Genomic DNA, 12,976 nt, shown 5'->3' with positions numbered 1-12,976 from the left:
ATCATCAAAATCTAAGTTTGCTCAAATGTCCTGCAGACACTTTCTATTGCAAACCTATGGTCAATGTATCGATCAATATCTTCCCGGGATCTATCTGCTGCTCATTCCCCAAATGTTGTATCCCAGAGAGCAGGGAGTGCTGCGAACATCAGCAAGCTGCATGGGAAGCACTGCACTATTAACTGCTATCTGCAAATATTTTTTAGTGGCCTTCCTTTTGTAAGAGTACACATATTCATTCATGACTTGACTCAAATTCGCTAATGCAATTTTTAATAAAAAAAAAACTTTATTTTATATTTATCTAGTACATCTACATATAAACATTAGGATCATTAGCTTCTAAAAAACTGCTGAAATGCGTTACTTCAAAAAGTGTAGCATTTTATCCTTCATTAATCCTAGATCTTGTTCAGTGAGTGATTTGTAACACCTAAGTGATCGTAGCTATGTTGCATTTTGTAAGTTATCCCTAACTTTATTACTGTATTTTGCTTTCTTCTTGCTTATTTTTTTCTATCAGATTCAGTCGGAATTGTATCCCTTCTTCTACACCGAGACAGAGTACAACCATCAAGTGTTGAGTCAACTGCACATTTTCATTTCTTGCACGTTACATCTTTGATGTGATTAATATATACAAAGTGAACAAGATCAAATCTTGTTCATGTTCAAACATCGTCATTTCATGGCATGGGTCACAACTTCCAGCCAGCTGAAAATTCTTCCGCTTGCAGGACAAGCTTCTGGCTACTTTTCCCACAGCATTGAGGATCTTCTCCTTTGCACCTGTTTTCACATAAAATTTGTCTTTTCCACACCCAGCAGGGCTTGCAGGTTAGCTCAAGGATCATCCATGCTGCAGTCGGAGCAGGGACTGGATCAGTGCCATACAAAGCAACCCAACAGTTGCTGCTTTAACTAAAAGGTTGACATATTTTCATGGGTTTGGGGATCAAAGTTTGTGGAGGAGAGAAATGGTGGAGGCAGGTAGGACTTTTTGGGTTAAGTGCTGTGGCACTCAGTCCCCAGCACCGGTCCCGTAGACAGAACATAGTGATCTGTATTCCTCCAAGGTGTAATTTTTGTGGTGGCCTTTAAACAGGGGTCTTCCAGTTGTGTCTCCACTAACTTAACTAGCTCAGTTGATCAAATCTGGAGTATTTGTCTACAGTACCTGGAAGAGCATAGCCCTCTTAAAAGCCAGGGAAGCGAGCCCATTTGCAGCCAGAGCTCTTTTTGACAGAAGCCCCCATTAGTATTTCCAGCTTCACAACCCAACCAAGTTTCTTTTTCAGTAATTCTGTCAATCAAATTCTCTCTCAGCAAATCGACACAACATGACCCTACCCATACTGTGTAAAGCAGCTCTTAAGGGAAATACAATAGGGAGCATCTCACATTAATCTCTTCTCAGTTATTTGATTGTTTTCCACTAACCTTTCATTCTGCCAAATTTAATTAAATCAGCTGCTTTTCCAACTATAACATGTTCCTCCATTATTTGGATGTTCCTTTCAGTTCATAAGGGTGAAGGCATATATGATATGCAGCTAGCAAGAACTTAGCCAAGCTATTTTCTTAAAAGTGAGGGAATAATTCTCAACAGTGAATAATGAATAACACCAAATTCATTTATTTTATCCATACCATACAGAGTCTACACCATACAGATTCCCAAGACTTGTGTTCCTCTCCTGACTGTCATAAATTTTAAAATCCAGGATCCTTGTTATGGTGTACATACCATGTGTAAACACATAGGAGTAGAGAAATGGCTTGAATATATTACATCGAATATATATTACATTGATTTTATTTTTTTAATTGCTGCATTGATAGGATTTACAAAACCTCATGCTGCTAAGAATAAAAAGCTCTGACTATAGCAGAAGTGCCATGAGCGCAGAATTTCGAGCCTATCTGCAAAAATGAGTCCAAGTATAAATTATGAGCAATATTATGAATATTTATTGACCTATACTGATCTTCTTGCTGATCTGTTTCAAGCTTCCAGCCCAACACAGCTTAAAGAAGAAGGCAGTTTTACCTGGATTGTAAAAGGTTTTTTTCCTCTTTTTAATCAAGCCAGATATACCAGAAAACAAATCAGGCTGATAAAAACAGAAGTGACGCTTACAAGAAAAAGAGCTGTAACAGCTAAATGGCTTAAAGCAGAGAAAGTAAGAAAACAGCATGTGGGGCTAATGATGGGTGGTTTTCAGGTTTCAGAATACATTAAGGCATTCTTCCTGTTTATTAAATTGCTCTGGCAGCATTTGACAGAAAAGGTTTTGCAGATTATAAAAGTGCAGTGGACATAACTAGGATTTTTTTTTCCTAAAGCCTGGCCTTTGGGTAAGCACCAAGAAGATACACACTAGAGGAAGAATGTGGTTTTGCACAAGTCCAAAGAAGGTTATTTTTTATTTTCAAAAATGTTTCTTGGTTTGTTGTTTACTTTCCCTTTTCTGTGGTCTGCCTGGGGTTTTTGTTTTTTTCCTTCTCTCTCAACACTCACTCCTTTTGTCAAAAAGTGGCAGACACAAACTGGAAGCAGCATCAATTTACTGCTGGCAGATTTTCCAAAGGGCACCTCTCAGCAGCGACAGTTGCTGTGTGACCACCTAGACATTGAACTATTGCTTGTCTCTTCCTGTCCAAGAAAAGCTGGACGTAATTTCATGGTTTTACAAAAATTGCCTCAGCCAAAAGATAGAAGGCTTATTCCTCAGGTCTCCTTTTAAGTGCTTTGCAAGATGACCTGGCATCTCTGGGGCATAAAGCCTGCAAAATATTGATGTGAATTGAAAGCAGTGTCTGCTAGGTCTGAGTTGCTTCCTGTCGATGCGGAGATACAAAAGAATACCAGCTCCTGCAGCGATGCCCAGCGCGGTTACCTCCAGCAGAAGGGTGCTGGTGATGGGTCCTTCTGCAGCTCTCCTCATCGGAGTGTCTGAGTGCTTCAGCAAACTAATGGATTTTATTCTCACGATATCACTGTAAGATAAGAAAGTGTTTTCATTTCATTTTGAAGTGTTATTTTCAATTTCTTTGAGGCACAGAAAAATTAAATGACCTACTAAAGGTCACTTGGGGAGTGTTTGGGAAAATGCAAAAGAAATCCAAGCTGCACCCTGTAGCCTTAATCACAGTCCTACTCTTTTTTGGCACCAACTCATTGGCTGTAGTCATAATCAAAATACATTATCATAGATATTCGTCATATCTCTTTTTTTAAATGAAATTTACTTGTAGCTCATACCAGCTCACTGTCACCCCCTCACATGACTATCAGAGGTGACAATCAGAAGTATATTTTATTTTCCTTATTCCTCTCCTAATTCCTTGTGGACTTGAGTCTGATCTGTAGTTTTGATCACCAAAGAGTGAGATGTAACCTATTTCTAATGATCCTGTGATTCTAATTTATGCAATTTATGCATTAAATATGAACCATATAAGAAGCCCGTTTACTGACAGTCTTCCTAAATAGGACTACTGTCCAAGGACTACAGATATTCTTACAGTGGGTTTTCTGATAACAATTTTGTTAGCAATTCTGATAATAACTTTGAGGTAAGTCTGTAGTGCCTGAACATCTTTAATAGGCTCAACCCAGATGCCTTCGTAGGACTGCTGGAGGCATGGAAACCTATTAGGTCCATCAGTAGCAGCATCAGTAAATAAAACATTTCAAGACTAGGTAAAAAAAAATGCTGCAGAACAGTGGCTACTGCTTGAAGTTATTGTTGTTTTCATACTTATCTTCTGAAAAAAGCCCAGTCCCTATTTTCTATTTGCTTCAGGCTTGGTGTCTCATTTGCCAAGGCTGAGTGGAAAAACAAAAAATTCTCAACAAATATTGTGTCCGTGTTATAAAACCTCCCAAAACCGGAAAATGCTGTCACAATCTTCAAAATAGAGGTACCATTTAGATTTTGAGTGAACTTCAAAGAATGAGATTGATTTTAAAGCAGTATTTCAGATCCAAAAATATTGCGTGGGCTGAAGTTTTTCAAACAGCTGCATTCGAGTTCTGATGTTCTCCTATGCTGACATATCAGATAAAAAATTTATACCTCCAATCCCCACCCTTTGCAACTCAAAATCTAGAATAAGTACCAGGTTAAACAGCCCCTACTTTGGTATTAACCTTGTATATAGTATATTTGAAAACGTGCCACTGCCTTAAGAGGGAGCCAGCCGGGGTGAGAGTGTGGGGAACCCTCTGCAAGATGCATTTGGGTCAGTTGACTGTTTTGGTGGGTGCATTTTCCAGTAGGTCCCTCTCCTCGCACAGAAATCTCTGCATTGATATTCCTCATGTGTTCCAACACAATGAGGTTTCAACCTGAGAGTTTTTTCAAAACCTCGGTAGCCCAGGCTCAGTGCCTGATCCCCAAGGAATAAAAATAATTAAATAAAAAAAAAAAAATCAGATGGATCACACTCATCTCTGTTTGTTTAATACAGTCCTTATTATGCACAGTATTGCTAGCACAAAGCATTAAGAAAATGGTCCACCAGGACAACCAGTCTGTGTTACCATTTTCAGTTATTTTGATATGTCTGCTATTGCTTTTTTTTTTTTTTTTTTTTACTTGTTTTTGTTTCGGGGCTTTTGAGTGTTTGGAGTTGATATTTCTAAGCTTTCCTTTGTATCCCTGACAACTAGCAGATCGCTTTCAGAGATGAGATTCTCACTCAATAACACCACTCCTGAAGCTGGCTCTTCAGCAAAATCATGACTCTCGCAATAAAATTAGGTAGGTGAGCGATTCAGTTTGGCTCATGTACCTTCTGTCCTGGGGGCTGTGGACACAGCCAGGGTGCTGGAAGGCTTCTTGTGTGGCTGTCAGGGTCTCCTCTGTACCTGAGGTGTGCTTAGGGAGGGTTACACTCACCACTTCCACTGCCTGAGTAACACAAAAAAAAAAGCAGCCAGAGGCAACAGAAGCCGAACTGCTTGGTCTGACACTACTAAGAGGCCAAACAGAGTAGGCTCCCAAAGGGCTTTCCAGCTCTCTGTGATTTTATAACCTCTTTGTGATCATACTCACTTTCTTTCAGGTGACTTTTAAAACACTTCCTTGTGCTTTCATATGAAAGCTAAGGTAGCTCTCGCTGGCTGTTACACACACCACCAGGCGTTGTTTTGCTTTCAGAAGCCACCACACAGAAAATAGCTGCTGAGCTGGAACAGGGAACATTTGCACTTCAAATTCAACACCCACCCTGGTCAAAGCTGAAAGATTTGATTGTGTACCTGCTGGTTGTGAACAGGTTAAAAAAATCTGCAAATTGCAACATATTAAAATATTGTCTTAAAGTGCAGTAGCTTAAGAGATCAGTAAGGTGTGAGATCCCCGAGGTTACAGGGCCCAGGTGCTGCGAGGAAAAATGTTAAAAAAAAAAGCTTAACTCACGGTTGTTAATCACACTGCTAGATGAAAGCTGCTTATTAAAGGTCGATTGTCAATATATGTGCAGTGCCAAATGAAAATCTGGAGGTTAGCTTGTGGCCTCTGGACCTTTATTTGTCTCAGAAAAAAATTGGCATGTGTTAGACTGATTTATAAAGATTTGTGGGACAGTTCTCCCAGCATGGTTTCGTGGGTGAAAGCCGTCTTTGTTTCAGCCAGTGAGTCAGAGCAAACACTGGAATTGTTCATCAGGATGACTCCTGAATAAATATTGTCCTTCTGCCCTTCTTTTTGAGTCAAGGCAACTCCGTTCTGCAGGCAGAAATCCCCCACCGGGTGCAAAGTTAGTGGGAGAAGGCCTCCACTGCCTGCCTCCTCTTTCAGTTCCAGTTAAATAAGTCTTACGGGGCAGCAGCACAGTGCGAAGGGGATGAGCCATGGCACAGGGCTTCACCCTTTGAGAAGAGAAGAGAAAATCTGCTGAAGTTGGCCCAATGTGCACTAGTGTTTCCATGCTCCCAGTCTCTGCACTGTGCCACTGGGCTGGATGATGGCTGTGAGCTGTGGTTTGGATGGCATGGGAGCCGTCCAAGGCACTGCAAAGCCCAGTTCGGAGAGCTGCAGGTGGTGGAGGCTGGCCCTGAGCTTTTGCAGGGGTGTAGAAACGAGGTGGGAAAAGCAACGCCACTCTGCAGCACTCCAGCTGCAAGGCTGCTTCTCGCCTGCTTTGAGCAGCCCAGGTTGCAGGAGGGAAGGAGCTGGAGGCATTTATCAATATGAGGATGGCAGGCAGGTCAGTCTGATGGGAGCAGGAATTCAGGGCTCTGACCTGCTTGTCAGAAGCCAGGATGTTTCTCATCAACACCTTTTTTTTACGGCGGAAAACTAGCTTAATTAACACGCCACCATTTCCAGGAGAGGAGACATCAGCATCACTGGAGTTAGACCACGGCACCACTCCTGCCCGAGACCTCTGCAGTCGCAGATAGCTTGTAAAATCAAACATGCCCAGATGCTCATGGCCAGGGAATGCTGTGCCATGCTGGGAAGAAAAGCAAACACAACCCCAGCCAAATGGAGAAAATAAACTTGTCTGTTTGCTTCCCTGCTCGTGGTTGTGCAGCAGCGAGGGCCCTGGTTCATTTTAAAGATGGGATCCTCTCCCTTGTTACAGTCCTAGCGGGAACGTGAAATGCCTCTGATAGCAGCCAGACCTGTATAGAGACATCGGGATGGAGCAAACTGCATCCTTTTAGCTCAGGCAGCAGCAGCGTGTGCATTAAGATTCATGGGCCCGGGGTTTGAAGTCTGCTGAGGGTGCTGCCTACATGACACGATGCTGCACCGCATGTACGGAAGGGAAAGGTCAAGCTCTATCAAAGGCTCGGCTCGGCTCGGGCATGAAGGCGAAGCTCGCTGCCCACCAGTCCCTGAGGGGGCTGCCGGGGGTGTCAGGCGTTCTGGTTGTTCTGTGAAAGCTGCCTTCTGCAGCGAGCTCCCAGCATAGGGGTTTCTTCCGGGAATCTGTGTTCATATTTAGCCATGGCTAAGTAGGGAGCATTACGGATACTTGAAAAGGTCTGCCTGTGAGCTTTCTTTAAACAATGGCTAATTAGATCTTTTTGGATAAAGCATTCCTGCTAGAGTGAAGTGACTGTTGGGGTGTTTGTTTGTTTTCAAATTGGCTCTCTCTGCCATGTTACACTGTTTAGTACTAATGTGTTCATGGGCAACTGTCTTATACCAAAAAAGCAAACATCAAAATTTCGCTAGCATGTGAAGAAAATGACTTAGAAAACAAGCCAGAGGAATATCCCATACCCTTCTCATTGGCAATGTACAAGTTAGGGGACATGAAAAAAAAAAAAAAAAAACATAAATGTAAAGAAGATGTAAGGATAGCCAAGAGAAGAAATACGACCTTTTTTTTTTTACCAGCTTCAGATTTTCTTTCTCCTTCACCAATAGCTTTCAACTCAATAAATCCCACAGCAACATCCTGGTAACCTTATTTGCTTTAACAGACAGGATGCTAAATTTAGTTAGTCATACATTTCTCAGGAAGTGGTAATTAATTGGACAATATTTGTACAGAGCTTTGAAAATGTAGGTCCTAATTTTGCAAACCCTTTGTCCATAATGCAGATTAATTTAATCACATAATTACCGCATTTCTGGACTTTGGCTTCCACAGTTACCCAGCACGTGTATGATATATAATAATTGCATGGGTAAACTAGGAACAGCCATATTCCAAAAAATATTGTGCATGCAGACTTGGAAATTGGGATATCACAGATAGCATTTCATTACTACAATTTCATTTAGAAACTACTTTGCTCTTTTAGACTGTCTCTCTGAGTGTGATTTACTTTGGTTTCTAACCTCTGATAGCAAGGCAGGGGAAGTGAGGCATTGTCTGCGGTGCCAGCCTGCACCACGATGGGCAGAGCTGCTGGCAATAATTGCAGTTTTAGGGGGGCAACTATTCCTTTGTTCGTGCCTGTGTAACATGCTGGTTTGATGTTATTGATCGGTGTTAAGTCTTAAACCATTTTCACCCAAACAGATTGTGGTATCTGGACTGAAAGGGCTTTTCTCTTTTTGTCTTCAAAAGTTGTTTGAACCTAGAGAATACCGAGGGAGCTGATTTCTGCTTTAGCTCAATTTGTCGTAATTTCTACCTAGACCAAAAAGGCTTTACCCCTAATTTAATATACTCTTTTGAACATTTTTCTCCCCAGACCTTGTGTTAGATAGTTCCTCCAGCATCTCACGGCTTTAGTGGTGAAGGACCTACTAATTTCCAGCCTAAATTTATTCAGGGCCAGCTTATACCCATTCGTTCTTGTGTCAACATTGTCCTTTAGTTTAAATTGCTCTTTTGCCTTCCTAGTGTTTATCCTCCTGATGTATTTATAGACAGCAATCATATCTGCTATCAGCCTTCATTTTGCTAGACTAAACAAGCCAAGCTCTTCTAGGCTCTTCTCCGGTGATGGGCTCTTCACTCCCGGCACCTGGTCGGATCCGGGTTGCTCAGCGGTGAATACAAGTGACCTGGATTGTGCTCAGCATCCAGATGAGCCCTCAGTGCTTGGCACAAAGAAATACTATCGTTGCATCTGCAAGGCTAATACTGTACACGGTGCGTTCGACAATGCTGTTTGTCTCCTGCTGCACAGCAGGGAGTTGGTGGGATGCGGTGCCAGTCCTCCCTGCTCACGTCCACTAAACCAGCTGCCACAAAAGTCTTGTTGTCGGTCCCTTGCTGCATTATGTTCTGTTTTCTACTGAGAAATCCCATCTTGTTTCTGTTATCTCTGGTTACCCTTCTTCCAAGCTGTTACCTCTTCCTGCACGAGTTGCTCCTAACTTTTTTACCAAGCCCTGAAACAACTTCCCATTAACCAGCTTAAACTAATTCTTCAGCTAATTCCCATTCTCTGGAATTTAGCTGATGTATGTCTTTGTGGCTCTGTATCAGATGATTGACAGAAGAGCGGACAGATTAGATCTGCCACAACTGCTTAAATTATTCTTTTCTTTGTAATTTTTTTCCTTCAAAAGCCCTTCTTAGTTTTTAGGTCAGACTAAAAGCTCAGCACTTATCAAGATCAGCTTTTTTTTTTTTCCATGACTGAAGTAGAAGTAGCACATTCACCTTCATCTAGCATGAAGATTTGCTAGATTTATTAAAAATACCGGCCACTGGGCCTCCCAGTGACTTCACTGGGGCTGGGTTTTCAGTCTGCCCCTGTCAGGGCAGAAGCTTATTTCTTCTGTTCCACAGCATCACCATCAGAGCAAACATAGAGGAACTATTTCACTTTTCTGGGTTAAGACTATTCAGTGCTACATCCATGCTGTAGTTTTTGCCCTGTGCTACTTAAAATGTCACTTCTGCAAAGAAAGGGGATATCAGAATTATTCTGTATGATCAAAACCCCATCAAGAAAATGTCTCGTATGCTTGGGGGCACGGGGCTGTCTATTTTTTTTAATAGTGGTAACAATAATAATAATAGTAGGACAACAAACTAAGATGCCCCTGGAGATGCGGTGACAAATTGGAAAGACATGTTGAAATTGAAATTGATTGAATAGTTCAATAAAATCAGCTTAATGCACAAAAGCAAAAAGGTTAGCTACAGAAAAACAAAAAATCAGTAATTTCTTGTCTGCTGGGGCCAATCTCACTGAAGATTGAATTAGTTATAAATTTAAACTAGGTACTTGAGTGTGCCACCTTTATATGCCCACACTGGAGGCTTTCAGATGAAAGTGGATGTGGATGGCAACCGAGTGCCTAAAGGTCTGACAAATCCCAGTCTACTTTCATTTACATGTTTTCCTGGTTGACACAACTTTACATGCCAGCCAAGATCTTTCTCTCTGTCAGACCACACTTCTGCTCTAAATAGGATAGTTGTGTCTTCAGCTGAGGAAAATCAGAGCACCTTTGGTGAAGTTTGCACCAGGATTTTAGCTCTGGTTGGGTCCCTGATTGCTGCAGCTGCCTCCAACCCTGAGATGCAGTGCCTGTCTTAAACATTTCTGTTCCCATAACAATCCTGCCCGATCACTCCATGCATTTGCGATCTGCTATAATTCCTCACATTTTCTCACCAGGCTTGGACTCTCTGTGCTTTCTTTCACATGTGCAGCAGTCCTGTGTTTTCCTTCCTTCTTCCCATCCACATGAACCAGCTCTTTGTGGCTAGTACCTTACTAAATTCTGGGCATTTTCATTTTGGGGTTTGTATTATCTGATAGATACAAACTCTTTTTAAAATTTCTTTAATGTAGTGTTCTGAATTTGTTCTGGATTTTTTATGAACACTGTGCTATGATGCTCGGTGAGCTGCATTTTGTTAAATAAAAAAAAAACTGATTGTAAATCTGAGATTAATAAGACAGTCTCTGAGTACACAGACATGCAAGCATGTCATCAGAGTCCGTATAATTTAATATCTGTACTTGGAGCATAATGGTGAGGCTAACAGAACTCTTAAATGAGACTTTCTAGTCCCTTTCCCCCTCGTGTATGGGAGGATTCATATTTTTTTTCCAGTGGAAGCTTTGGTTAAGGGCCAAATGAAGCCAACTAGAAAAGAGCTGAAGGCAGTGGGAGGCTTGTAGCCCAGGTCCCAATATGAGTCGGTTCTGTGCAGACCACATGCGACCTTACCCAAGGTCTGCAGTTCATTCTCGGAGATCAGAAGAAAGTTTGCAAGGCAGTGGCAGGGTTTCAGGACCGCTTTTGGCACAGAAGCCGAGCTGCCTCGGCTCCCACAGCCCTGCTAGACCTGGCCGTGCAACCTTGGTCTGAAGACAGGGGAAAACTGAAAACCACAAGGTTAAAAACGAAGAGCCCCCACTGCTGGAGGCTGTTTCCTTGCCCTCTTTGATGGGAAGAAGGAAGGTGTGTTTTTTTTTTCCTGCGGAGGCTGCGGAAGCGTTGGAGCTTTTAAAATGCTGGGCGACAGCTATGCCATCAGATAGGAAACGCCGCGTTACACGGCTCCGTCTCACTGCAGCCAGGAACATTAGAGGTGGCTTTGCCATTTAAATGTACTATTGAATTGCGGTCTCTAATGTGGGCCTCCGACCTGGTTTTCTAATTTCTGTGGAATCTGATTGCCACTATTTTTTAACTATCTTTCCCCTTTCTATGATTTAAACCTAATTTGGCTCGCAAGCATTTGGCCGGTTTGGGAATACTTCTGTCAGTCTCCTAAATTGTCTGTAAGAGGGAAGGAAGGCAGGGCAAAATATGAAATAGAAATTACATTCATTAATAAGGACATTTCAGCCTTACGATTACTCAGTGCTTTACAAATGGAGCAATGAATGGCAACTTTTTTTCAGGAGGAAAAACAAGGGCTAACAATAGTTTCTCCCTCATGTTTTATTATACAAGGTAGCAAGAAATAATGAAAGTACATTTCCATAATATATTCCAGTTGCAAGGTGCTGATGGATCCTTATGTGCGATGTCGTGTCAATTTAGCAGATTAATATCTGTCTACTAAATGAGCTGAAATCAAGATAAAGCTAAAATTCAGATCTCTGTTGTTCTAGCAACTCAGAAGAATTCAAGAATTAAAGCAGTTACAGCAGTTCAAGAGCGTTTGTATGGGAGTAAACAGACCTAACTGACCTAATTCTCACCCTTTGGAATTTCAAAGGACGTCTGACATTTTACATGAGCCTGTAACATCAGCGAAGGAAAGGGCAGCACTCAAGTAGCTGAACCGGACTCCAACAGCAGGAAGCAGCCCAGCATGCGGCTGCTCTGGGCAGGTCTCTCCTCCCATCAAAGTCCCTCCACTTGGCTTTGCAAAAAGCTTTTCCTGCATAACATTGTGCTTCCATCTCATCTTCACACCTTTGGGCTCTCCACTGCTCCACCAGAGCCACTTGATCCCCGTGTCCCAGCTCGCAGCTGTAATTACACCTTAGGCATCCAAAGCAAACCCTGCAGCTTCTCCTGCTTGTCCCCTCAAAACTTATCTGCTCTGCGAGCCCACAAACTGCAGGGCTTACCACGAGCAAGGTCCTGGGGGAGGAGGGGGGTTTAGCTTTCCTCCCAGCCACACAGATTTGGGCTGGATCCCTCCCTGGTCCTCTGCACATCTCTCCGGCTGCCCACGGAGGATGGGAGCTTTGCCTTCATATCTGCCTGTAAGAGCAACGAAGCTGGTGAAGGGACTAGAAAACAAGATTTATGAGGAGCAATGAGGGAATTGGGCTGTTTAGGCTGAAGAAGAGGAGGCTGAGGGGAGATCTCATTGCCCTCTATAACTACCTGAAAGGAGGTTGCAGTGAGGAGGGTGTTGGTCTCTTTTCTCAGGTGATATTCACAAATAAAGAGGCATTGCAGGGAGATGTACAAACATGCAAGATCAGGTTCTGCTCTCTCCTATTTTATTTTTTCAGGTTTGTTTTCCTATTGCATTAACATACAGTCTTAAGTGTCTTCCAGAAGAAAACACATCAAACACATGAAACATCAAACACATGAAACACACCAGCCAAGTATTTACTGGTTTTCAGAAGACACAAACTAATGTTGCTGAAAATGCTTAAAAATTAACAAAAACGTCTGTTTCAACCAATGATTTCTGTATTTAAGATTTTTATTTTCCCATAAAATTGGTGATAACCTCCAATCTATGCAAAAATCCATTCAAAAATATGATAGAAAATTTTATGTCTTCTTACTAACATTTTGAGTCCAACTAACTTCATAATAACTGCACTTGTGTATGGAAAATAAACCCAGGCATTTTACAGGCTGTATTTTTGTTTCTCTTCTTTTATTTTGCTCCAGAAAGTTCAGCAGTATATAGTCATTGTTCAAGCCACAGATATGGAAGGAAATCTTAACTACGGTCTCTCAAACACGGCAACTGCAATCATTACGGTGACAGATGTGAATGACAACCCACCCGAATTCACTACGAGCACTGTAAGTATCAATATATCAGCACAGCAATGCGTGGACACACAGCGTGTTTGGAATTCATGGATTGATGTATCAGTCGT

The 12,976-nt window shown here is 42.0% G+C and overlaps 1 protein-coding gene across 4 annotated transcripts in view; it reads left to right on the top strand.

Moving 5' to 3' along the window:
• Positions 1–12,976, top strand: part of CDH4 (cadherin 4) — a 660,054-nt gene that overhangs the window by 604,727 nt on the left and 42,351 nt on the right. For all 4 annotated transcript variants that reach the window (XM_083801443.1, XM_083801444.1, XM_083801442.1 and 1 more), the window contains one exon: positions 12,762–12,899. In XM_083801443.1, the coding sequence (XP_083657569.1) occupies positions 12,762–12,899 (138 nt within the window). The remainder of the gene's footprint in view (positions 1–12,761; positions 12,900–12,976) is intronic.

Source organism: Anser anser, assembly GCF_964211835.1.
Source record: "Anser anser genome assembly, chromosome: 16".
NCBI lineage: Eukaryota > Metazoa > Chordata > Aves > Anseriformes > Anatidae > Anser > Anser anser.
This window is presented reverse-complemented; position numbering and strand designations above follow the sequence as displayed.